The sequence below is a fragment of the Paroedura picta genome, chromosome 1, assembly GCF_049243985.1.
Source record: "Paroedura picta isolate Pp20150507F chromosome 1, Ppicta_v3.0, whole genome shotgun sequence".
Taxonomy (NCBI): domain Eukaryota; kingdom Metazoa; phylum Chordata; class Lepidosauria; order Squamata; family Gekkonidae; genus Paroedura; species Paroedura picta.
In genome coordinates, this window is record NC_135369.1 from 203,354,658 (window position 1) to 203,377,946 (window position 23,289).

The 23,289-nt window shown below is 46.4% G+C and overlaps 1 protein-coding gene across 1 annotated transcript; it reads right to left on the reverse strand.

Annotated features, from left to right (window-relative positions):
• Window positions 1-1,238: 1,238 nt before the first annotated feature.
• LOC143827700 (meprin A subunit alpha-like) lies at window positions 1,239-19,095 on the reverse strand. The gene is made up of 13 exons (XM_077317524.1): window positions 19,025-19,095; window positions 18,900-18,930; window positions 18,715-18,771; window positions 17,142-17,182; window positions 16,979-17,054; window positions 15,031-15,148; window positions 10,812-10,987; window positions 9,086-9,307; window positions 7,991-8,137; window positions 6,092-6,307; window positions 4,018-4,485; window positions 2,355-2,525; window positions 1,239-1,645 (listed from the first exon to the last, which is right to left on the reverse strand). Exons 1-13 carry the CDS (start codon window positions 19,082-19,084, stop codon window positions 1,617-1,619), a joined length of 1,812 nt encoding a protein of 603 aa, XP_077173639.1. The 5' UTR covers window positions 19,085-19,095; the 3' UTR covers window positions 1,239-1,616.
• Window positions 19,096-23,289: the final 4,194 nt, after the last annotated feature.

Consider the following 23,289-nt stretch of genomic DNA (forward strand, 5'->3'; position numbering starts at 1 on the left):
GATGCTGCATGGAGGAATGCAGCTGCAACATCTCCATTTTATTTCTGTTTACTGTATGCAAGTGTGGTCAGGCTAAGAGAGCCTACCCAGAATGCTTTGCAAGTCAGGAATAAACCAAATGTGAACTCTATGTGAAGTCAGTCTCACCCTACTTAACCCAGATTTTCAACATGCCAGTTGGGTTGTGTGGATGGGCCTTACATACGCTCTGCTGGAAGCAGGCATTGAAATGTCAAAATCAGTAGAGTAGGTGGTTTCTGAGATTTGGATTATAGTGTTCTAGATCAGGGTTAGTCAACCTGTGGTCTTCCAGATGTTCATGGACTACAATCCCCATGAGCCCCTGCCAGCAATGCTGGCAGGGGCTCATGGGGATTGTAGTCCATGAACATCTGGAAGACCACAGGTTGACTAACCCTGTTCTAGATAGCTTGGAACCATTTAAGTATACATTAACAACCTGGAATAGTTGACTTCCTCTTTTAGTAACAGGTCCCTTTTAATTACTCTGTTCTTCTACAACTGGGGCCGCATCTGCCATTAAGCACTAATCTGGACATTTTTATTCCCTCTACCATGTTTTTCAAACTGGAGTTGAACCCAAAGGGCTGAGAACCTGATAACGGTCAAAAGCATGCCTGATATTTGCCATGTCTCTGCTTTGTAGCATGTTGTACTTTATTTTATGACACTGTTTGATCTCACTGTCCTGTTAGCGGAATGTTCCCACTTGTTATGTCTTTGATGTGCCACTAGTTTCTTCCTGTGCCAGCTTTGAAGCGTGAATCACCAGGCTGTTGCTAGGGTTACTATCAGCCCAGGTCCTTGAACCGGTCTCATGCATCAAAACCTGGGAGGTGCCTGGAGCCTCCGATTGATAAGGGGAACCTTTTCTGGGGGTCCCTCAGTTTTGGCAAGGACCCCATGGTGAACTAATCACTTCTCTTCAATAAACTGCTTTCTTTTCTTATATGAAGTCTGGTTATTGAGGGGTTTGGGGTTTCTCACAATAACCTAATAAACTCAGCTTGATACTCTAGCAAGGCTCTTGAATCTGCTAAATACCTTCATTATATACAGCTTATTTGTTGGATATTTTCATGATGCTGTTGACTAATTTACTGCTAATTTAGTCTCTTCTTATATGTGCGGTCTGGTGATTTCCATTTCATTGTTTGAAAAAGACTGCGTGCCCACAAAAACTCACACCTTGAATAAAACTTTGTTGATTTTAAAGGTACCACTGGGTTCAAACTTTATTACACATGAATCAGCTCTATGCAAACGTCTTAATTGTTACAATTCACGCCACTCACGTAATTGAGGTTTCTTCGGCACAGAATTTATGTCATCTTTACACAAAATCTGATTTTTTTTTTTTGCTGCAGCCAACCCTAACATAAGATACAGTTGGATTGAAATGCAGCCTTGAATGATGGAAAAAACAGCACCTAAATCAAAGCATTCTGATTTTTGTTCTTTTCGAGAAAAGACACAAGACGAACAAGCAATGAATTTGTGAATGTAGTTCTGCCAGAAGACAACTTTTAAATCTTCCAGAAGCTGAAGAGCTGCAAACTTGCTTAAGAAGAATTCTGTAGGCGTGTGAATTTGGACTATAAAACGCTCCCTGGATCTTCAACAACTAGAAATGCAAGAAAAAGAAATGGGAAATCACATGTCATCATTCTTATCTTCAAGAACCAGGAGAGCACACTGCTTGTTCTATGCCTAAAGCAGCCTTTCTCAACTTGTTTACCATTGAGAAACCCCTGAAACATTCTTCAGGCTTCACGAAACTCCAGCAGTGGCACCATCATGCAGAATACAGCTAGGAAGCATAACTGTGGACACGCCCATCGGGGGGCTCCTCCCCTTCCCACTCCCTCCAGGCCTACCATTGGCCATTTTGGGAGGGGGTTGAGTCAACATACCTATATATGGTCATATCACCTGACCTTTGGACCAGACCCCACTGCGTTGCTGATCTCCAACCAGGACTGCTAACCGCCCAGCTGGGATGTCTGCCAGCTCCAAGGCCAGCATGGCCCAAATCTGGCTAGTGTCTCCCAGCCAGCCCAGGAGACAGGCCGAGCTTCCACTCCAGCTGGGGATGGGCCATCAGGCCACTTCTCCCACCCACCCCGCCCTCAACCACTGCCTTCCCGCTGCTGCCCGAATGCCATGAAAAGGATAAACTGACAGGTTGGCGCTTGGGTCCCTGAGGAGAGGAGCCCAGAACAGCTGTCCCTCTTGCCCAAAGCTCACACTACTCATGGTTCTAGGCCTTGCTCAACCACCTTAGCACTGTGCTTTCTAGGACGGTTAATCAACCAAAGAGCAGGACAGCCTACCTTCGAAGGACGCAAAGATGATCAGAGAATCGTCTTTCAGGAAATTCCTGCGGAGCAGTTCTCTGCGATGCAGGATGCTGTTCCAGCCGTGAGATGGGCCCACGTGGCGGTTATAAAAAGGATCGAAAGTCCCCGTAATAGAGGGTTTAGTCCAATAGGGTTGGCCGCCTGCTACATAAAACAGAAAAAAAAGAAGTTGGAAGAGATTTACGCAGGAATCAAATGCGTTGAAGGTTGACTGGTAGTGTATGCAGGGGATTTCAGAGTTAAATAATGCTGTACAATTAGTTGGTTTATTTGTTATAGTCGTTGATCAGTGTAGGTTTTGGATGGGATGCAATGTCAGTCCAGATAAAAGTACACATGAACACTTAAAGCTGACTTCTTCTGAAAACCCATTGGTCTTTCAAAGCCCGGACTATCGATTCGGACGTTGAATGCCTCTGCAGAATAAGGACCTCAGCCTGAGGTCTTCACCTGCTGCCGGGTCCCTTTAACTGGAGATGATGGAGATTGAACCTGGGACCTCCGGCATGCAACGCCGATGTTCTGCTTTGACCAAGTGTTATGATTCAGCGCCACAGAGCAGCGGTCTCCCCATATCAACATGAAGGCTATAATTCTAGGGGAATGAGATTGGTCCTCCCCCTCCAGCTCCCACCCTCCTTCCTTGCCTGCTAGAAGCCTTGTGGCTGCAGCCTCCATTGTCGCCCATGAGGAGAGAGGCAGCAACAGGGCTTTGCAGCCCGTGGGTATGCTCCTGCTGGGAGGGGGCCTGGGGGGGGAAATTTGGAGCCTTCCTGCGGTCCACAAAGCCCTGTTGCTGCCGTTGGGGGGGGGGGCTTTCCACACCTTTTACCCTGCTTTGTGGGCCAAAGGGAGCTGCGGCCATCGTCTCACGTCCTTCTGCTTGCCGCCCCTTTCAAAACCCATTTTTTAAATGGGCTTTGATACTAGTCTTCTAAATAAAACTATTTCGTTCTTTTAAGTTGCCTGGTGCTGTCCCTCTCTTGGAAATGCCACTCATGGGACCTGTAGATTCCCCTAGAATTATAGCTCATCTTCAGGCAACAGAGATCAGTTCTCCTGTGGAAAATGGCGCTTGGTAGGGCGAACCCTTGAGCATTATACTCCACTGAGGTCCCTCCCCATCCCCATATCCCACCCACTCATGGCGTCACCCCCAAAGTTGGACTAGTCCAACCCCCTGAGCAGGGGGTTAGACTAGATGGCCTGTATGGCCCCTTCCAACTCTATGATTCTATGAATGTCTGTAGGTATTTCCCAACTCAGAGCCTTCAACCCTACCCCGTTTGCATAATTTAACTTTTATCAAGATGATCTGACTCCCTATTATTAGTATTATACCACACTTGGTCTGGTCGTGGTACTCTCAGCAATCCGTCATCCTTTCCCAGAATTCCACAGCAGCCCTCGTTTACACTCCCCACAGCAAGCCAGGGTAGGCTCCAAGGCATTGGAAATCACTGAGGTCCAATCTCTTCTCAGGCCCCACCCCCAGGCTCCAAGGATTTCCCAACCTGGAGTTGACAACCAGAGGGGGCACACAAGCTAAGGGCAGATCCTCCCCATGAAGTCTCCTCAGGATCCTAGAAAGAAAATCCCAATATATTTTCCATGCCTGGACAGTCCTTCAACTTACCACTTATTTGGTTAGGATCCGTTGTAAAGACCCGGCTTGCTGACATCCTCTGGGTGATATCAGGATCCTGATCCACGACGGTGAACGTCACTTGCCTGTCTGCTGCCGGCCACTCTAGAGCTCCGTCATTCTGGCTGCTGCACAGAGCGAGAGTGACGCCCAAGTAGTTTCCACTGTTGCCCGGCAAGCCATGGGGGTAGAGCTGCAGGACAAAGCAGTAGCCCTCCGAGCTGTAGAACACCGGACTTGAAATATAGTGGCCCTGGGAGGTGCTGTTCGAAAGGGCGGTGAAGTTGGTGATCTGCCAGACCCCTGTGGGGCACCGAGTCTCGGTCAGGCTGATGTCATCGATGTTAATCCCGCCGGTTGATTTGTCAGGGTCTTCTTGGGTGCCGTGGAAGAGATAGCGGAATTTGGTCTGGCTGTTGAAGGAAACGGTTGCTAACTTCCAGTGCTGTTCTGCATCAGCTGTGGAAGAAGAAGAAGAAGAAGAAGAAGAAGAAGAAGAAGAAGAAGAAGAAGAAGAAGAAGAAGAAGAAGAAGAAGAAGAAGAAGAAGTTTTTTATATTCCTCTTTTCTCTACCAAGAGTCCCAAAGTGGCTTCCAATCGCCTTCCCTTCCTCTCCCCACAACAGACACCCTGAGAAGTAGATAAGGCTGAGCTCAGAAAGCCTCCGACAGGACTGCTAGATCATAACAGCCCTAAAAGAACCGTGAATAGCCCAAAGTCAGCCCGCTGGCTGCATGTGAATTAAACCTGGCTTGCCAGATTAGAAGCCACCACTCTTAACCACTACACCAGGCTAGGGAGCAATAAAAGGGAGCTCTAAGAGACCTGTGACTAGCCCAAGTTCACTCAGCTGGCTGCATGTGAAAGGAGAGGGGGAATTCAGGAGAGTACGTGGGGTGTGAAATTGTATTTCACGTGCCAAACGTATACATCAGGTGCAGAGTGTACACATCACTGCCTTAGATGACTGTAGCGCATCCATTTATTCAAATTTTGACTGGCACTCAGGGTTCAATGACCCTTTCACAGGGGTCGTGGCAGGGTGAGCAGCTTGGCCAGGGTAGATGGAGCATTTGTCTGCCTGGAGCAGGGGAAAACAGCGAGATCGGCATGGTGGGACAAGAGGCAGAACTGAACTGAGAAACCCCCAGAAAGAATCCCAATTTATATACACTCGTGCATAATGGATCTTCATGCCATTGGTCAGTTTTGGTTTAATTTCTGTGAAAGAACCCTTGCATGATTTTATGTTTGGGGGTCACCACAACATGAAGAACTGTATTAAAGGATCGTGGCATTAAGAAGGTTGAGAACCACTAGGCTAGACTCAGGGCTAAGAACACCTTAGACCAGGGGTAGTCAAACTGCGGCCCTCCAGATGTCCATGGACTACAATTCCCAGGAGCCCCTGCCAGCTTTCGCTGGCAGGGGCTCCTGGGAATTGTAGTCCATGGACATCTGGAGGGCCGCAGTTTGACTACCCCTGCTTTAGACAAAGCGTTAGAGAGCTAAAGATCCCTTCCCAGATTTGACGAAGGAAGCTCTGGCTCTTGTACGCTTACACCCCAAAAAGAAGAAGAGTTGGGTTTTATACCCTCATTTTCACTGCCTGAGGAGTCTCAAAGGGTCTTACAATGGCCTTCTCTTCCTCTCCCCACAACGGACACTCAGTGAGGCAAGTGGGGCTGAGAGAGCCCTGAGATTCCTGCTCGGTCAGAACAGCTTCTAACAGGACTGGGAATGGCCCGAGATCACCCAGCTGGCTGCATGTGGAGTAGCAGGGAATCAAACCTGGCTCGCCAGATTAGAACCTGCCGCTCTTAACCCCTACACTGCTCTTGTCGGTCTTGAAGGTGCTGCCGGACTCGAATGGAGCTGTTCTGCACAGCTCCCCTCCGAAACAACGCGGAAAGAGCCACAGAGTCAATGGCAGTAGCCACCCGTGATCCACACAAGGCAATCTAGTTGTAATGGATATTGCAGCAGAAGGGTAGCTGTGTTTCCCCCTCATGAATGGCTACAAAGTTAAGACATCCCATAACACCCTCTGGTTCTAATGCTCACCATAAAACGTTTGCAGCTTCACCATTTTCCTCAAGTTTCCAGTCCCGTCGTCCGTTTTAATCCAGATGATGAGTTTATCTTGCTGGCTTCCATCCAGCTTGTAATAAAACTGCAGGCACTTCACTGCTCTTTTGGGGCTGAGGATGCGGGACTCCAAAACGGCTGATTCTCCTGCCTTCCCTGCCGTGGTGTTCAGGTGCATGAAATATCCCCTACCTACAAAGCAAACGTGGGGAGGCCCCTTAGCGGTCTGAACCTTTTACAGATGTTAGACAACAATGCAGGAGACAGGTGCGCTAAACAGGCATCCCGATGATGCAAAATTTCATCGCCCACACTGGGCCAGAGGAGCACAAATAAGAGAAGCAAGTAGCTATGGTGAGCAATTAACCCGGACTTTCTCAACCAGGGCAGAGTTTGCACTTACTTTCTTTATTCCATTGTCAATCCTGTTGAATTCAGATCGCTTTGAACTCCGGTCTTCCTCTCCCCCCCCCCCCCATTGAAACAGGAAAGTCTTCTGCACGTGGTTAAGGTAGTTCAGAAGGGGAGGGGGGAGCCAAGCCTCTTTCTTTCTTTTCTTGAAGGGGGGGGGCAAGCAGGGAGCCTCTTTCTTTTCTTGGAGGGGGGGAGAGGATCGAAAAAGGCAGAGGAGGGAGGAAAAATCCAGGACCGACAGAAGTTGAGAGAAATTAGGGGCTTCTCCTTTAAGGCAAGCGTGTCACATGACCAGGTGTAGCCTATCAGAAGTTCTCCACCACGGAGCTTTCTTTCCCAATCTGGATATGGAGGATTAAAAGCACTCTAAGATATCGCACAATAAAGGTAGGGTCACTCCGGATCAATCCCTCTTGCTGCAGAAGGAAAATTTAAATTGCCCCAAATCGAAACGGAAATCGCATTCTGTGCAGAGGGCAGGGACTGAATCGATCTGGGGTTGGAATAAAAGCTCCGTGCAGTTTATACCCAGGGGTCCATGGTTGGGGTTCCTTGGCGTCCCTGGAAGGGTTTCCTGAATGAGCAGAAGTTAATTACAGTTGAATATATATATTTTAAAAAATGTTAATTATTTATTATTATTTATTATTTATTTGGTGATCTGACCATATATGGTCATGTTGACCCCCACCGACCCCCCTCCCAGAATGGCCAGTGATGGGCCTGGAGTAGATGGGAAGGGTGGGCGTGTCCATAGCTCTGCTTCCCAACCGTATTCTACAAGATCGCTTCTGAGGTTTGTCAAAGCCTGAAGAATGTTTCAGGGGGTTCTTGGCATTAAAACGTTGAGAAATAATGAGCTAAACAGTGACAGTTGATAAGTTTGCCACCTCTGGGTTAGGAAAAACCTGATGATTTTGGGTGTGTAGCCAGAGGAGGGTGGGGCTTGGGGAGGGGAGAGACTACAATGGGGTATAATACATTAATAGCTATTCTGGCACCCGCCAAGTATTCTTAGGAAATGGGTGGGGCTCGAGAGGGCTTTTGGCCAGCAAGGCTTCTGATTGACTGTTGGAGATTTGATTGGCAGCAGTTGCCACCGCAGCAAAAGAATCAGCAATGTGTCAGCTGTGGCAAGCATTTGGAGCAGGGGTAATCTAACTGTGGCCCTCCAGATGTCCATGTACTACAATTCCCATGAGCCCCTGCCAGCGACTCAAACAGACTCAAAAAGCCCATTTTTAAGAAATAACCCAGCAAAGATTACTTTGGTCCTACATGTTTTCATAGCTGAGGTTAACGCAGGAATTTGACTTCTCCCATAACACCATTCTGGTTAAAATCCCAAATCTACGAGAGCTGTGAGTGCTTGATTTGTGCGATGAATGAAATTTTACAAGATGCCCTGGTCATTACTTTGCTCTTCAGTGGCTGTTTTTAAAACACACAGCCATCTGTTACCTTTGCAGCGGCCCACCAAGGTGTGGTCCTTATCATCAGGGGTCGACAGGAGATGCTGCCAGTCGGCGTCATCGTTCCCACTCTGCACCATCCCGCAGATATTAATGGCCTCAAAGGAACACTGGTCAAGGAGAGTCAGACTCGAAGCTGTAAAAGAAGAAGGAGGAGGAGGAGGAGGAGGAGGAGGAGGAGTTGGCTCTTATATGCCACTTTTCTCTACCCGAAGGAGTCTCAAAGCGGCTTACAGTTCCCTTCCCTTTCTTCTCCCCACAACAGACACCCTGTGAGGTGGGTGAGGCTGAGAGAGCCCTGATATTCGTCCCCTTCTTCTTTTGCCCTCGATCGCTCCCAGCATTAGGCTCTTCTCCAGGGAGTCCTCCTTCTCATGAGGTGGCCAAAGTATTTGAGTTTCATCTTCAGGATCCGGCCTTCTAAGGAGCAGTCAGGGCTGATCTCCTCTAGGACTGACTGGTTTGTTCGCCTTGCAGTCCAAGGGACTCACAAGAGTCTTCTCCAGCACCAGAGTTCAAAAGCCTCAATTCTTTGACGCTCGACCTTCCTTATGGTCCAACTTTCGCAGCCATACATTGCAACTGGGAAGACCATAGCCTTGACTAAATGCACTTTCGTTGGCAGGGTGATTGATGTCTCTGCTTTTTAGGATGCTGTCTAGATTTGCAGAATAAGAGAGCATTTTGAAGGGCACTTTCTACTTCCTGGGAACAGACTACTGTATGTGCTGAGAGCCAGAGGAGGAGGAGGGGAAACAGGAATAGCCCAGGTGGCTCGTAGGAATTTGGTTTGCTTTTCATCTAGATCAGGGGTAGTCAAACTGCGGCCCTCCAGATGTCCATGGACTACAATTCCGCATTCGCGGGCAGGGGCTCCTGGGAATTGTAGTCCATGGACATCTGGAGGGCCGCAGTTTGACTACTCCTGATCTAGATCCATGACATATGGTACAGGGCTACATGACCAATATATTGTATTGCTGCCTAACTATTGGATATTGCACATGTCTATCTGCTGCCTGCGGCCACCACAAGCCCAAAAAAGATGCCGCAATTTCCACAAGCATGGAAAAATCGAGCTTACCACAACTGTACATTTGATTCAGCCTTTGGAGATCAATCCTGCTCAGATCTTGGCTTTGCCCGATAACATCATTGAATGCTGGGATTTTCGCGGTGATTGTGGGGACGCTGCTGTTTTTGTTGAACGAGTAAGGCCCGTAATGCATGACAGATTCATAATCGTAGGGGGTGTTCAGGTCAGTAGTGAACTGGTCGTCATATCTGTTGAAATTATGGGTCTGTCCTGAAAACGAATTGCGACCACCATGTTAGGAATGATTATTACGAGACTGAAGTTGACAATGATTGTATGATTATTGGAGATGGAATAAGAAAGAGGTTAGGTTCTTTTCCTCATGCATTTGTATTGGTTTGCAACATTCTGAGAGCTAGGAAGCAATTTTTGTAGAGAATACTATTTTGAAACGAGAGTTGAGGTTACTGGTTTCGGTGACTGAGCCAGCGTGGGGCAGCGTTTCAGAGTGGCAGCCTCGAATCTGAAGAGCTGGGTTTGATTCCCTTCTCCTCCACCCCATGAAGCCAGTTGGGTGACCTTGGGTCACTCATAGTTCTCTCAGAGCTCTCTCAGGCCTACCTGCCTTACACAGTGCCTATTGTGGGTAGAGGAAGAGAAGGCGAATCTAGACTTTGTACAGTAGATGGGTATAAAGAGCAACTCTTCTTCTATTTGAAAAGAAAAGCTAGATTTTATACCCCACCTTTCACTACCCGAAGGAATCACAACACTGCTTACAAATACCTTTACACTGCTCTCCCCGCAACAGGCACCCTGTGAGGTAGGTGAGGCTGAGAGAGCTCTGACAGAACTGGTATGTGGGAACAGGGCCAAGAGAACTGAGATTAGCTCAAGGTCACCTAGCTGGCTACATGTAGAAAATCAGGGAATCTAACCTGGCACTCCAGATTAGTGCCTTCCACTTTTAAGCATGACTCCATGCTAGTTCTCTAGGGGGGGTCACCATAAATCTGCTGTAGTTTCTACTACCATCCTCTGTCTTGTCAGGAGAACAGAACTGCTGCATTGTGACATGAGGAGCATGCCTTCTGGTGCTTAGAGCTGCCCTCCAACTCTTGCAAAATGTTTGAGGGGCAGATTTTGCAAAAGTTGGATCCAATCTAGGCATCCAAAGACCTTTGACCTTATCAGCTCCAGAGGTCTCTGGTTTGGATGGCCTTGCAACTGACGGATGGCAGGGAGCAGAAGAGTGTCCAAGGTAGACGTTCCAGAGGCGCCCTCAGGGCCAGGTTCTCAGGCTCACTTGTGCCCCATGATTCACCTCAAACCAAACATACACATTGGGACAGTTACCAGGGTTACAGAGCTAAGGTAAAATGGAGAATTATTGTAAGACCTCAACATCTTGAGGGCCAAAAACTTGGGAGTGTAGATTGGGCGAAACTGGAGTTACTTAAAACCTTGCAGGCTGAGGAGGAAAGGAAAGAGAAGAGAAGGCCAGGGCCTATTCTGCACACAATAGATAATGCACTTTCAATGCACTTTAGAAGTAGATTTTCCTGTTCTGCACAGGAGAATCCAGCTGCCAAAGCACATTGAAAGTGCATTATCCTGTGTGTGCAGACTAGGCCCAGGTGGGGGGAGCAAGACTCAGGGTGTAGCTGAGTCCCCTGTTTTCCTGAGACAAGACTGGAGACAGACCCTGCAATGCCCAGTCCAGTTTGCCCTTCTGACTCAGGAATCTTTCTGTCCTCTTGGAACGTTCACTTACCTTCTATGACTTCATTCCACCAAATATTAACATAATCATCTCGGTCACTCCGTGACTGCTCATGATAAAATCCAAGTGCATGTAGCACTTCGTGCTCCACCGTATCTTTATATTCACAACGTGGTCCGATAGAAACGTTCTGGCCAGTCTTAAAGTCGCCCACGTAAGACCAGCATCTGTCAGACGAGAATGTAGGGGTTGAAAACCGCTCATTTAGTGGACTTGCTCAGCATCCCTTTAGAAGTGCCAGATCACAATGAAGAGAGAAACAGGTTTTCTTTTGCCCAGGGTCCCCAAAAAGCACAGTGATCCATCCTTTGGTCACATCCAGGGCCCATTCCACATATGTCTGATATGTCGACGTACTTTAGATGCAGATTTTCCTGTTCTGCACAGGAAAACCCCACTGCAAAAGCACATTGAAAGTGCATTATCCAATATGTGTGGGATGGATAATGCACTTTAGAAGTAGATTTTCCTGTTCCACATAAGAAAATCCCACTGCAAAATGACATTGAAAATGCATTATTCTACATGGGCAGAATTGACCCAGGTTAGGTTACTGTCATGTACTATACACGAGGTCGCTTTGGAAAACTGCCTGGAGAGTTCAGCTGGTCCACAATGTGGTCAGGGGTGGGTCACTGGGCCCATATCAGCCCATGCTGAAAGATCTCCATTGGCTTCCCATTTGTCCTCAAGCACCATTTTTACCTTTAAGTCCCTAAACAGTTTGGGACCAGGATACCTGACCAGGGTCTGTGATGGGTTGCTGATAAAGGAAATGATTGCAATCTTCCAACTGAATTATTGGTTTTATAATGGAGACGAGATCTCTCTTTCATCTCTGTATTAACAAATGCTGCTTGCCATGTAACCTTTCACTTAACACTGGTGGCCTGCAGAAAGCCCAGGCATGTTTCAGCTTTCGCTCTAAATGTACATCCTTGATGTACATCTTTGACACCAAAGCCGAAAGAGGGTTTAGGAAGATGCTCTAATATAAGCCTGGGGCTGAATATTGACCTGGTGCTCCTGGTACAAGATCTAGGATCCAGGGCTCAGCTATCATCTCCTCCCATACTGGACCATCCACCAGTTATGATCTGCCCCTTAAGCCCTACTCTCTGTGGCCCCCATCTTCACAGGGAAGGCATGATAGGTCTAGAAAGAAGAAACAGACCAACCAAAACCCTGCTCCAAATAAACATAAATCTGTCTCAGATAGAGACAGATGTCTTATATTATTTTAAATTGTATGGATATTTCTATTTTGTTAACCACCACAAGCCAGTTATGGGAGCAGCGGTATAAAAATCAAATAAATAATAATAATAAAACAATTATTATATTTTATTGTATTGTATTAGAAGTGGACTAAGCCAGAACGGTATCCAGAAAAATTAATCCATTTTCAAAATAAATTTTTCTTCAATGGCCCATCCCGCTATATGTTTTCAATTACAATTCACATTTACTAAAATTCCAAGTTCCTTAATAGTAAAATATTACAGTATAAATTGGCCATCAGCTAGCAGGGATCTGGGCCTTAGTATCCAAGGTCTTTTAGTTAAGGAGTCTGATCTTTTAACATCATTTTAGGTATCTGCTTCCAGCCTGCGAATTGGTTTATGAGACTTGTTTTAGGTTGTGAAATGTTTAATGCTTTTCAAATGCCCTGGCCGGGTTTTAAATGCTGTGTCTGAAATGGTTATAGAATCCTAGAGTTGGAAGGGGCCATACAGGCCATCTAGTCCAACCCCCTGCTCAACGCAGGATCAGCCTCAAGCATCCAGGAGAAGGATCTGTCCAGCTCCTGCTTGAAGACAGCCAGTGAAGGAGACCTCCCTACCTCCTTTGGTAGCCCATTCCACTGCTGAACTACTCTGACTGTGAATTGCCCCCCCCCAGCCCAATATCTAGTCAGTACCGTTCTACACATAGTTTAAACCCATCACTGCAGATTCTCTCCTCTGCTGCCAACAGGAACTGCTCCCTGCCCTCTTCCAAGTGAGAACCTTTCCGATACTTCAAGAGAGCCATCCTGTCCCCTCTCCACCTCCTCTTCTGCAGGCCGAACATTCCCAAGTCCCTCAGCCTTTCCTCATCGGGCTTGGACTCCAGGCCCCGGATCTTCCTTGCCACTCTCCTCTAGTTTTATTTACTGTAAATGACTTTTATGGTATCTTATGTTTTTATATTGTTTTATATTTCATAAGCTGCGTGGGAACAAATTCTCTGGAGGCGTGAGGGAGAAATCTTCCAAATAAATCAATACATTTTAAAAATCGATCTCTTGCAGAGATTTTAGCCCTGCAGAGGTAAATCAAAACCTCTCTGTGTTGTTAAACAGATGTTATGTCAAAGGATATAAATAACGTACAGGCAGCTAAGGTCCAAAGTTGAAATAATATTATCATCTTATCACTCAAACATGCCTCCCTCAGAAGGAAAAAAAGAGCTCTTTTAAAATCGCACATCTGATAGGTTAGTGCCATCTCATCAGATCTTGGATGTTAATCAGGGTTGGTTCTGGTTGATCTTTGGGAGGGAGACCACCAGGGTCATGACCCAGAGGCAGGCAATGGCAAATCACCTTGGAAGAGCGCCTGTCTTGAAAATTCCACCAGAGGTCGCCATATGTTGGCTGTGACATCTGGAAGGGCCTCTCACCCCCCACACCAGTAAATCATTTGGGTACCAATTAAAAAAAGAACGTCTTCCCGCTTTGGGTACTAATTAGAAAATAAACCCCTTGTAGGGTGGGGGCCAGCAGCTTGCCTGCCTTGGTGTATTACAGAAAGTCAAGCGACAGAGCAGTGAATCTGAAGGCGCTTGAAGGCACCTGGGTTTAAACTGCATGGAGTTTTTATTCCAACCCCAGATTGGTTCAGTCCCTGCCCTCTACACAGAATGCAATTTCTGTTTGGATTTGGGGCAATTTAAAATTTCCTCCTGCAGCAGGAAGGATTGATCCGGAGTGACCCTACCTTTCTTGTGCCATATCTTAGGGTGCTTTTAATGCTCAATATTTAAAGGCTGTTTTGAATCTGGGCTCTCCTCCATGGTAGAGGACCCGTGATTGGCCACAGGTGGTCATGTGACAAACTTGCCTTAAAGGAGAAGCCCCTAATTTCTCTCAACTTTTGTCAGTCCTGGAATTTTTTCTCCCTTCTCTGCCTTTTTCGATCCTCTCCCATCCCCCTCCAAGAAAAGAAAGAGGCTCCCTGCTTGGCTCCTCTTCCCCCCCTTCAAGAAAAGAAAGAAAGAGGCTTGGCTCCCCCCCCCCCTTCTGAACTACCCTATCCACGTGCAGAAGACTTTCCTGTTTCAATGGGGAGGGGGGGAGAGGAAGACCTGAGTTCAAAGCGATCTGAATTCAACAGGATTGACAATGGAATAAAGAAAGTAAATGCAGACTCTGCCCTGGCCTGTCAAGGAGGGTGATACCCATCAAGGTTAGGCTGGGTGAATGATTACACAAAGCCAGTTGCAGAGCTGGTTCCCAACCAGAACAGCCTGCTCAATCACGACCTAATCACTTAGGCCAGGGGTAGTCAAACTGCGGCCTTCCAGATGTCCATGGACTACAATTCCCATGAGCCCCTGCCAGCATTCGTGGGAATTGTAGTCCATGGACATCTGGAGGGCCGCAGTTTGACTACCCCTAACTTAGGCATTGACCAGTGTGGAACGCTTATTGACTGCTGACTAAACGGGGCAGAAATTGTACAGGCGATGGAGAGATAATCTTTAGAAATTATTTAAATGTTATTTAGAATATTTATAGAGCTCCTCTCCTGTGGCTCAGAGGGAAAGCACCTGCTTGGTGTGCAGAAGGTCCCAGGTGCAACTCCAGGAATCTTTGGTTAAACGGGTCAGGGTTGGTGCTGTGAATGGCACCTGCTGAGACCCTGCAGGGTTACTGCCAGGTGGACAGTAGAACATTTTGATGGGTATAAAATATGGATTTTTTTCTAAACTTTTACACATTATATCAAATCACATGGGTTCTTTTATTCGGACATTTAAACCCACTCTACTTTTTTAAAACGATTTTGCAGACCTTAAGGCTAAACCCAAAAATAGCACAGATAACAAAGACTTCGATGTTTTCCATAACCCGTTTTGGTGTAGGTGTGTAAAACCTTCAAAATCACCAGTATAAAAGGGACCTTGAACAACTCATACAGCATCAGAGACTTTACGGTCCATTTACCCATCCAGCTTTTCAAACTGAAGATATGACTTTTCTCCTTCATAAGGTTTGAAGTCAATACAAGACTTGAGTCGAAACATTTCAAAGGCCTGCAAGATGACACCTTTGGTATTCAGGTCTGAAAAAAATAGGAATGTAACACAAATGAGGTCTGTGATTTCATCTCTCTCTCTCACACACACACACACACACACAATCATGGGGTCTTCAAAAAGTTTCCACAATTTTTAAAACAAATTCCATCACTTTGCTACAGAGTCACCTCCCCTTGCAATGTGTTTTCTGCAGCGTCATACCAATTTTGTAACGTCATCAGCAAAAATTGGTTTTGGCTGAGCATGGAATCACTGATGCATTGCTGCTTCTGTATCATCATCACATGAAACATTTCTTCCCCTTAAAGCTTCTTTGAGCAATCCAAAAAGGTGGAAATTAGATGGTGCTAAATCCAGAGTGTAAACTGGGTGTTCCATAACCTTTCACTTCAACTGTCTGAGTGTGAATTTTTGCTCCCGGCACACCTTCTGCCTACAAAAAGCATATACCACGAAAAGAAGACGGTTTGAAATGAATATAATAGCAGAAGAAAGAACCTACCCTAGGCTATAATTAACAATGTAACGATTTTACAATGAGTAAAAATAGATATATCTTATCTCTTCTTTTAATAGTAATCAGACAACCAAAACGGACTCCACATTTGTACCGTTTTCAGAGTGGCATTTTCATCAGTGGTTGTTTCCTCCTATAATTATTATGAACATAATAATCAAAAGACTGTTCGCCATACCTTTGAGCTAAAGGCCAATATGTATATTGTTAAAATTTAAATGAAGAATAATAGATCATCGAATTAGTGAAGGACTAAATCCTCAGCACATACTAAGTTGGATACCTAAAGGAACTATGCCACTTGATGACTTTATGTTCATAATAATTAATAGGAGGAAACAACCACTGATGAAAATGCCACTTTGAAAACGGTACAAATCTGGAGTCCGTTTTGGTTGTCCGATTGCTATTAAAAGAAGAGATAACATATTTCTATTTTTATTAATTGTTAAATTGTTTAATTGTTCATTGTAGCCTAGGGTAGGTTCTTTCTTCTGCTGTTATACAAAAAGCGTTTGACAGAATGCTGTTCCTCTTTGGGGCCATTAATAAATTTCGTAGCCATCTTCATCACATGCATCAACTCTTACACTAAACTCCAAGGTCAGCTGGCTTGACAGACAGAAGAGTCACGTGACACTCTCAGACACGACCAATTACTACTCCTCCCACCCTCACCGTTTCCAATGAAAATATAAAATTGCAGAAAATTTTTGAAGACACCTTGTGTGTATATATATACACACAGAGAGACATGCACACATGCTTCTAACAGGTTATGGGTTGTATCTAGGTTTTCCTAGCAATCAGCAGGAAGTGGGGGAGGTGGGAACTTACAGATGTGGGGGGAAATTGGCAGGCCAGGTGCAATGACATCACTTCCGGCCTAACCCAGAAATGATGTCACTGTGGTTTACCATAGAGTTATCCACAGAGTGCATGTTAGAGCGTCACATAATGTAATGACATTATTTCCAGGCCATACAAGGAGTTCTGTCAACACTCCAGGTGCCAGTTATGTCCCGTATTTCGCTAGCCATTTTCCTCCTGCTGCCCAACTATGCAGAAGCAGAAGCAGAAGCAGAAGCAGAAGCAGAAGCAGAAGCAGAAGCAGAAGCAGAAGCAGAAGCAGAAGCAGAAGCAGAAGCAGAAGCAGAAGCAGGCAGTGGTGGCCGAGGGATGGGACATCTCTTGACATCAGTGGGAATACAGATCCCACAGACTGAAATAGTGTAGGTCTGTAGTATCCAGTCCATCGTGTGGACAAGGGGAGGGAAGTGTTGTCTGTAGTAAAAGCATACCAATAGGAGCGCCAAAACACAAGGGGTCTTCTTACCCAAGGTGCTCCCCATTTTGTAAGGAATGGGGAGGCTCCATCTGTAGGAGGTGTTCCTTAGCGCATTTTTCTCTGGCTGTCAAGAAAAATTAAGGACACGTCAGATTTAAGCAGTCCTTCTTTCTCCCAAGCCTCCTCCAAGAATTTGATCGACCACACGTACCGGCAACATAATGTCCCCTTGAAAGAACTTCTTTCCTGTAGCTAAAGAGAGAGAAATTTAAAATGGCCAGGAGCACCCAGATCTCCAGGAATTTCCCAAACCAGAGTTGGCAACTGTAACTTGAGAAAGAGCTATGGATTAGGGCTGTCAGGGCTCTCTGAGCCTCACCCACCTCACAGGGGGTCTATTTTGGGGAGAGGAAGAGAAAGCAATTATTAGCCTCTTTGGAACCCCTTTGGATTGTGAAAAGCAGGGTATAAAACTCAACCCAGGGGAGAAATCCCGGATCTGGAATATTATCCTCAAGATAGTGTGAACAACACTAAACTCTGCTTCTCTGGCCACCAAAAGCCAGTGCAACTGGGAAGAAGGGATACCTCAAAACCCCAGATGCTCCCCCCATTTGTTTCTATATGATGCCCCCCTCCAAACTGACAAGTTGCCCTTTGTGAGACAATACAATCCCTGTTAAGAATCACTGGTGAATCACTAGCTATATTTCTTAAAGGCCCTGGGGTATCTCCAAGCCAGCCTTTCTCGACTTTTTTACCATTGAAAACCCGCAGAAACATCCTTCAGGCTCTGAGAAACCTAGAAGTAGCAGAATAGAGTTGGGAAGCACAGCTGCGTACATGCCCCCCCCCCCGGAGCCCCTCCCCTCCCCACCCCCTCCAGGCCCATCATTGGCCATTTTGGGAGGTGGGAGGGCAAGTCAACATGACCATATATAGTCCTATCACCTGATAAATGCTTAACAAATTTTTAAAAATATATTAAAATTAATTAACTTCCTCCCATTCAGGAAACGCTTTCAGGGCTGTCAAGAAACCCCCGGGTTTCACAAAACCCTTGTTGAGAAAACTAGTTCTAACCACCCTATTCCTAGACTTCTTTGTTTTGTTTTGTCCTCATGTCTCAGCCAACTTGTGGCGACCAGGTAGGTTTGTCAAGGCAAGAGAGGATGGCCATTGGTGGTTGGCCATTGGTGGCCTCTGCACAGTGGTCCTGGACATTCTTGGGGTCTCCCATCTGCACACTGGCCAGGGCCAACCCTGCTTAGCTTCCGAGATCTGACAAGATCAGACTAGCCTGGGCCATCCAGATCCAGATGTTTCAGAATGAACAGCAAGGAAGTCTTTGGAAGAAGAGATGGTGGAGGAGTGGGTGTGTTCATGGGCAGGCCTCGTCGGGTTGTTGAAATGAGGCATCGGCGCTCAATGCAAATAACACACCTGAATTCCAGGAGCAACAGCGCAGGTAGGCGAGTTTAGACTCTGAGTTGAATTATTTCATGGGCCTTTGGATGGTAATCAATACTCCAGAGCTAAAGCTGGTTCAGGACGTGATCAGGAACGCTGTGCTTCAGCCCCCAAGTCCAGCTCTGATGGCACCACTGGCCAAGATGAGGTTGGGGGTGTCCAGGTGGTAAGCATGAACCACAATGGAGGACACGTCGTGGAGCTTTCTGCCACAAGAGGATCTACTGGTCGGGAAATGGCCCATCTCAGTACAAGCACAAGTCTTCGGACACTGATCTGATGACACAGTATTCCCCCACCATAAATTTACTTGCCTGCATTGATTTCCGGGATCCCATGCCTCGGCTGCCCTTCGTCTAAGGTGTATGCAACTAAATGGGGAGACAAGGATGTACAAATCGAGAGACAGTTACATCTTTCCTGATCATTATTTCAGCTCGTGCATCTCCTGTCCCATTATTTTTTAAAGAACCATATTCATAGTCTCTTAACTGGGTACCTTCGCTGCTTCCCTGCGGAGTCCTCCGGATCTGCAACAGCAATTGGACATTTTTAGAAACCTGCGTAAGGAAAGTCAAACTCAGCCTTGAATTGGATCAGAAAAAGCCCTGAAGACAAACGTACCACAAAGGCCGAAGAAAGAGAAAGCCACGCCGCTAGACAGAGGAGCCGTGAGGTATCCATGGCTAAAGACAACCTGGGAATAACTGGGGGGGGGGGGGGAGGGACTGCTATAACAATTGGTATCAACTGGTGGACTTTGCATGCAATAATCGTTAAAATTGATGCAGCTATAAGGTAATATTTAAGCTGCTCCTGTGTCTGCTATCTCGGATTTCGGCACTTGGCTCAGTCAAGTCTGAAGTCTTTCTCTGGCTCAGGGAACATGTGGAGCCAACTTATATTGATTCAAATGATTGGTCCATCGGTTGGCAGAGAGGGGAGCCCCAGGCTGCTTAAGAGAATCAAATAGTTTTATTTAGAAGAGAAAATATATGCCAGTAAAGGTGGTGGTGGTGGTGGTGGTGGTTGCAGAAGAGAAACAGCCTTGTAAAGGGGGGGGGGGGACAGAGAGATTCCCGACTGTCTAACTGTTCTGTGGTGTTCATTCTGTCAGTACTGGAGGCAAGCAGGGAGGAAGTGTGTTCAAAGGAGGAGAAGGTCTCCAAATGCACCAATCAGGAAGTAGGAGGAGACTATTTGAAAAATACCAGGAAGTTCCTATTCTAACTATGCTAAATAAACATCTCCTCTGATGCCCCCTGTAGGACATTCTTCCTATTCTGTTCAGTCATGCACACTACAAAGCTTGCAGATTCCAACACCATCATTACTGTCTACTCATACTAGCCGTGGCTCTCCAGTGTCTCCGGCAAAGGTATTCCACATTACCTACTGCCTGGTCTTCTTAACTGGAGATGCCAGGGATTGAACCTGCAACCTTTTGCATGCCAAGCAGGTACTGTAACTCTGAGCCACTGAGCCTTGGAAGATTTTGAAGTTAGCCCAGTGGAATGGTAAGGCAGAAAACAGTGACACCAATTCCATGCCCAAGTGATGCGCACACACACACACACACACACACACACACACACACACAAAACAACTCCGGAATTCTTGGCCAGTCTTGCCTGGAGGAAATTTTCCTTCTAGTCACACAATGGCGATCAGCTATTCCCTGGCCACACAAGAAAGGACCACAAGAGCCAAGCACCAACAGTCCCTTCTGCCTTCCCAAGAGGGGTTGGGTCTTGGGAAGGAGGGGGTATGTTCCAGGGCAGGCCTCGTCGAATTGTTGAAATGGCTCATCAGCAGTCAATTCTAACAACACACCTGAGCATTAGTAGCCATGGTAGGCAAATTTAGACTCTGAGTTGAAGGATTTTCTGGGCCTTTGGATAGTAATCATAGAATCATAGAATCATAGAGTTGGAAGGGGCCATGCAGGCCATCTAGTCCAACCCCCTGCTCAACGCAGGATCAGCCCTAAGCATCCTAAAGCACTAAAGTAATGGGATACTCCAAAGCTAAAGCTAGTTCAGGAACGTGATCTGGAACGCAGTGCTTCAGCCCCCAAGTCTAGCTTTGATGGCATCACTGGCCAAGATGGGGTTGGGGGTCACTGGGGGGGTAAACAAGAACCAAAATGGAGGACCCCTCACGGTGCTTCCTGCTACCAGAGGAACTACTGATAGGGAAATGGCTCATTGCGGTATAAGCACAAAATTTGCTGCGATGGTTGTTTCTTAATTAAGGAAGTATAGAAATGGAAAGGCAATAAAGCATATATGTACGCAAAACAACAGCTAACTGAGCTGCATGTCGAAATGAGGACCTAAGGAAAATGCATGTCTGTCATTTATGAAGAATAGGGTTGCCAGCTCGGCAGCTGTCAGGGGCTCATGGGAACTGTAGTCCATGGACATCTGGAGAGCTACAGTTTGGCCACCCCTGTCCCAGGACATGTCATTTATTCAAAAGTGAATTTGGAACCCTGAAGGGAATAGGGATTTCCTGAAACAAAGGCCATCTCCTTAGAAGTTTACAATGTCAAGCCATGGGGTCATGCAGCAGCCCTTTTGTCGAGCAGCAGAAACGAAGAGAAACTAGCAGTGTAACCCTGAACCGTTTTCCCCTTCTAAGCCTATTGACTTTGAGGGACTTACAATAGGGTAACTCTGCTTCTGAATGAACTGTCAGCGTGATGTTGTGGTTAAGAGCCAAGGCTTCTAATCTGGAGAATTGGGTTTCATTCCCCACTCTTCCACCACAAGCAGCCAGCTAGGTGACCTTGGGATAGTCACAGTTCTGCTAGAGCTGTTTGTGCATGGCAGTTCTGTCAGAGATCTCTCAGTTCCACCTCCCTCGCAAGGTGTCTGTTGTGGGGAGAGGAAAGGGAAGGCGAATGTAAGCCACTTTGAGACTCCTTCCAGTCGAGAAAAGTGGCATATAAGAACCAACTCTTCTTTTTCTTCAGTAATATGAGGTCTCTTTCAGCCTCACCTCCCTCACAGGGTGTCGGTTGTGGGGAGAGGAAAGGGAAGGAGATTGTAAGCCGCTTTGAGACTCCTTTGGTAGTGAAATGTGAGGTATAAAAACCAACACTTATTCTTCTAAATTGACTCCTCAACTGCAACATTTGGGGGGCAGCTAAATTGTTATAAGATGTGTATAGCCCACTACTCAGGCAAAAGGAAACCAAACACTTGGTCATTTAAAAGCACATTTTAGGGAAAAGGAAGTGGAACTTTCTGAAATTATCCTTCAGGTGACATCTCAGAACCCTTTGGCTGAAATCTAAATATAGAAGCACGACTCCAAAACTCCAATTTACATGTTCACTATATCAAATCAGTTAGTACCAAAACACATGCTCCGGTGGGTGGAAAATATACAAAGCAGTTTTTTTCCAAATCACCATACAGTGGAAAAACACAGCGAACCAGTACTCCAGTCTCATCCTGCTCAGCCATTCAGCATCTTTGGAATTACTCAGGGAGCATTTCCCCCAGTGTGTTTTCCCCTCCAGGAATCCACCTAAATCTGTGAAATGGGAAGCAGTTTGGACAACAGCACAATGGAAGACGCCCACATGGTCTTCATCCTGGCTGGAGTTATTTTCATTGCTGGGAAAACCTGGCTGGACGTCTTCATCCTGACAGTCAACTGGAGGGATTGGAGGAAAAAGAAACGCCTGAGCACAACGGACAGGATCCTGACCTTACAAGGGCTCATCAGGATATCTTTGGGGTTCGCATCCATGATATGGTCTATCCTGGTTAAATACCACCCTCGGGTCACTCAAGTCCGCTACGTTTCCAAAGCTGCCATGTTCAGCATCTGGTACTTCATCGCTTGCAACGTCTGGCTCACCACTTCCTTGTGCAGCTACTACTGTGTGAAGATCGCCGACTTCAGAAACCCCTTCTTCCTCCACTTGAAACGAAGGCTCTCGGGACTGGCGTCAACCTGGCTCCTGGGCTCTGCCCTTTTGTCTTTGGCAAGCAGCCTACCCATTCTGTGCAGTGACTTTGGAGCAGAAGATCATAGAAACTCTTCTGTCTTCTTGCCAAATAAAAATGTGACCGACGTCCGCCACACCGTGACACCACTGTGTGAGCGTGTTTGGCTGCTAGTTGGCTACGGTGTGGCTCTTAGTATCTGTGCCAGTTCCGCTCTCCTGTTACTCTTTTCTCTCTGGAGGCACCATCGGAGGATGCTGGGGAGTTGGGACGGCCACCGGAGCCCCCAAACCAGCGCCCATTTCCAAGCGTTGATCACTATATTGTCTCTTCTTGTCAACAACGTCCTTGTTTCCATAAGCATTCAACTGCAATTGTCAGGAAATTTAGATGGAGATTGGATTTCTAGGGTTGGTGCTTCACTGCTTCTATATGCCTGTTTTTCAGTGGAGTCCTTGATAACAGTTTGGGGCAATAAGAAATTTAAGAACGAGTTCCGTGCGTCTTTCTGCTTTGCTAAGAGCGGAGGACGTGCTAGCTAGCTACAAAAAGGCTGCAACTGCTTTTATCTCACGTCCATGGAAAGCTTTAAGAATCATTGTTCACTGCCAAATCTATGTGCGCCTTATGTTCCTTGGAATAAACGTGGAGTAGTTCTCTTGGTTAATTGTAATCTGCCTTTCTCACTAGGTCCCAAGGTGGATTACACAGGGTAAATGAGCCCATTCAACAGAGTGAGTCCTCCAAGAAGCAATGCAATAGGATCTGTCTTGTAGAGATCTAGAACACATGAAGATAATCCTGAAGAATGCCCAGTGTAGTTACGATTTGTACCTTTTAAGGTGCCTTTGCAGGAGCTAGAATAGTGAGACCATCTAACACCCATCCTTGGACATGTCAAAAAAAGAAGATGGGGTCATTGTCGTA

What these genes read in the sequence shown, in the direction of transcription:
- LOC143827700 (XM_077317524.1), bottom strand. Translation starts at nt 19,084, where the DNA reads ATGGATACCTCACGGCTCCTCTGTCTAGCGGCGTGGCTTTCTCTTTCT. An exon ending in GAATCAAATGTACAGTTGTG is followed by an intron (nt 8,138 to 9,085) that starts GTAAGCTCGATT and finishes CTTCTTTTACAG; the next exon opens with CTTCGAGTCTGACTCTCCTT. An exon ending in GGATCCTAACCAAATAAGTG is followed by an intron (nt 2,526 to 4,017) that starts GTAAGTTGAAGG and finishes TGTTTTATGTAG; the next exon opens with CAGGCGGCCAACCCTATTGG.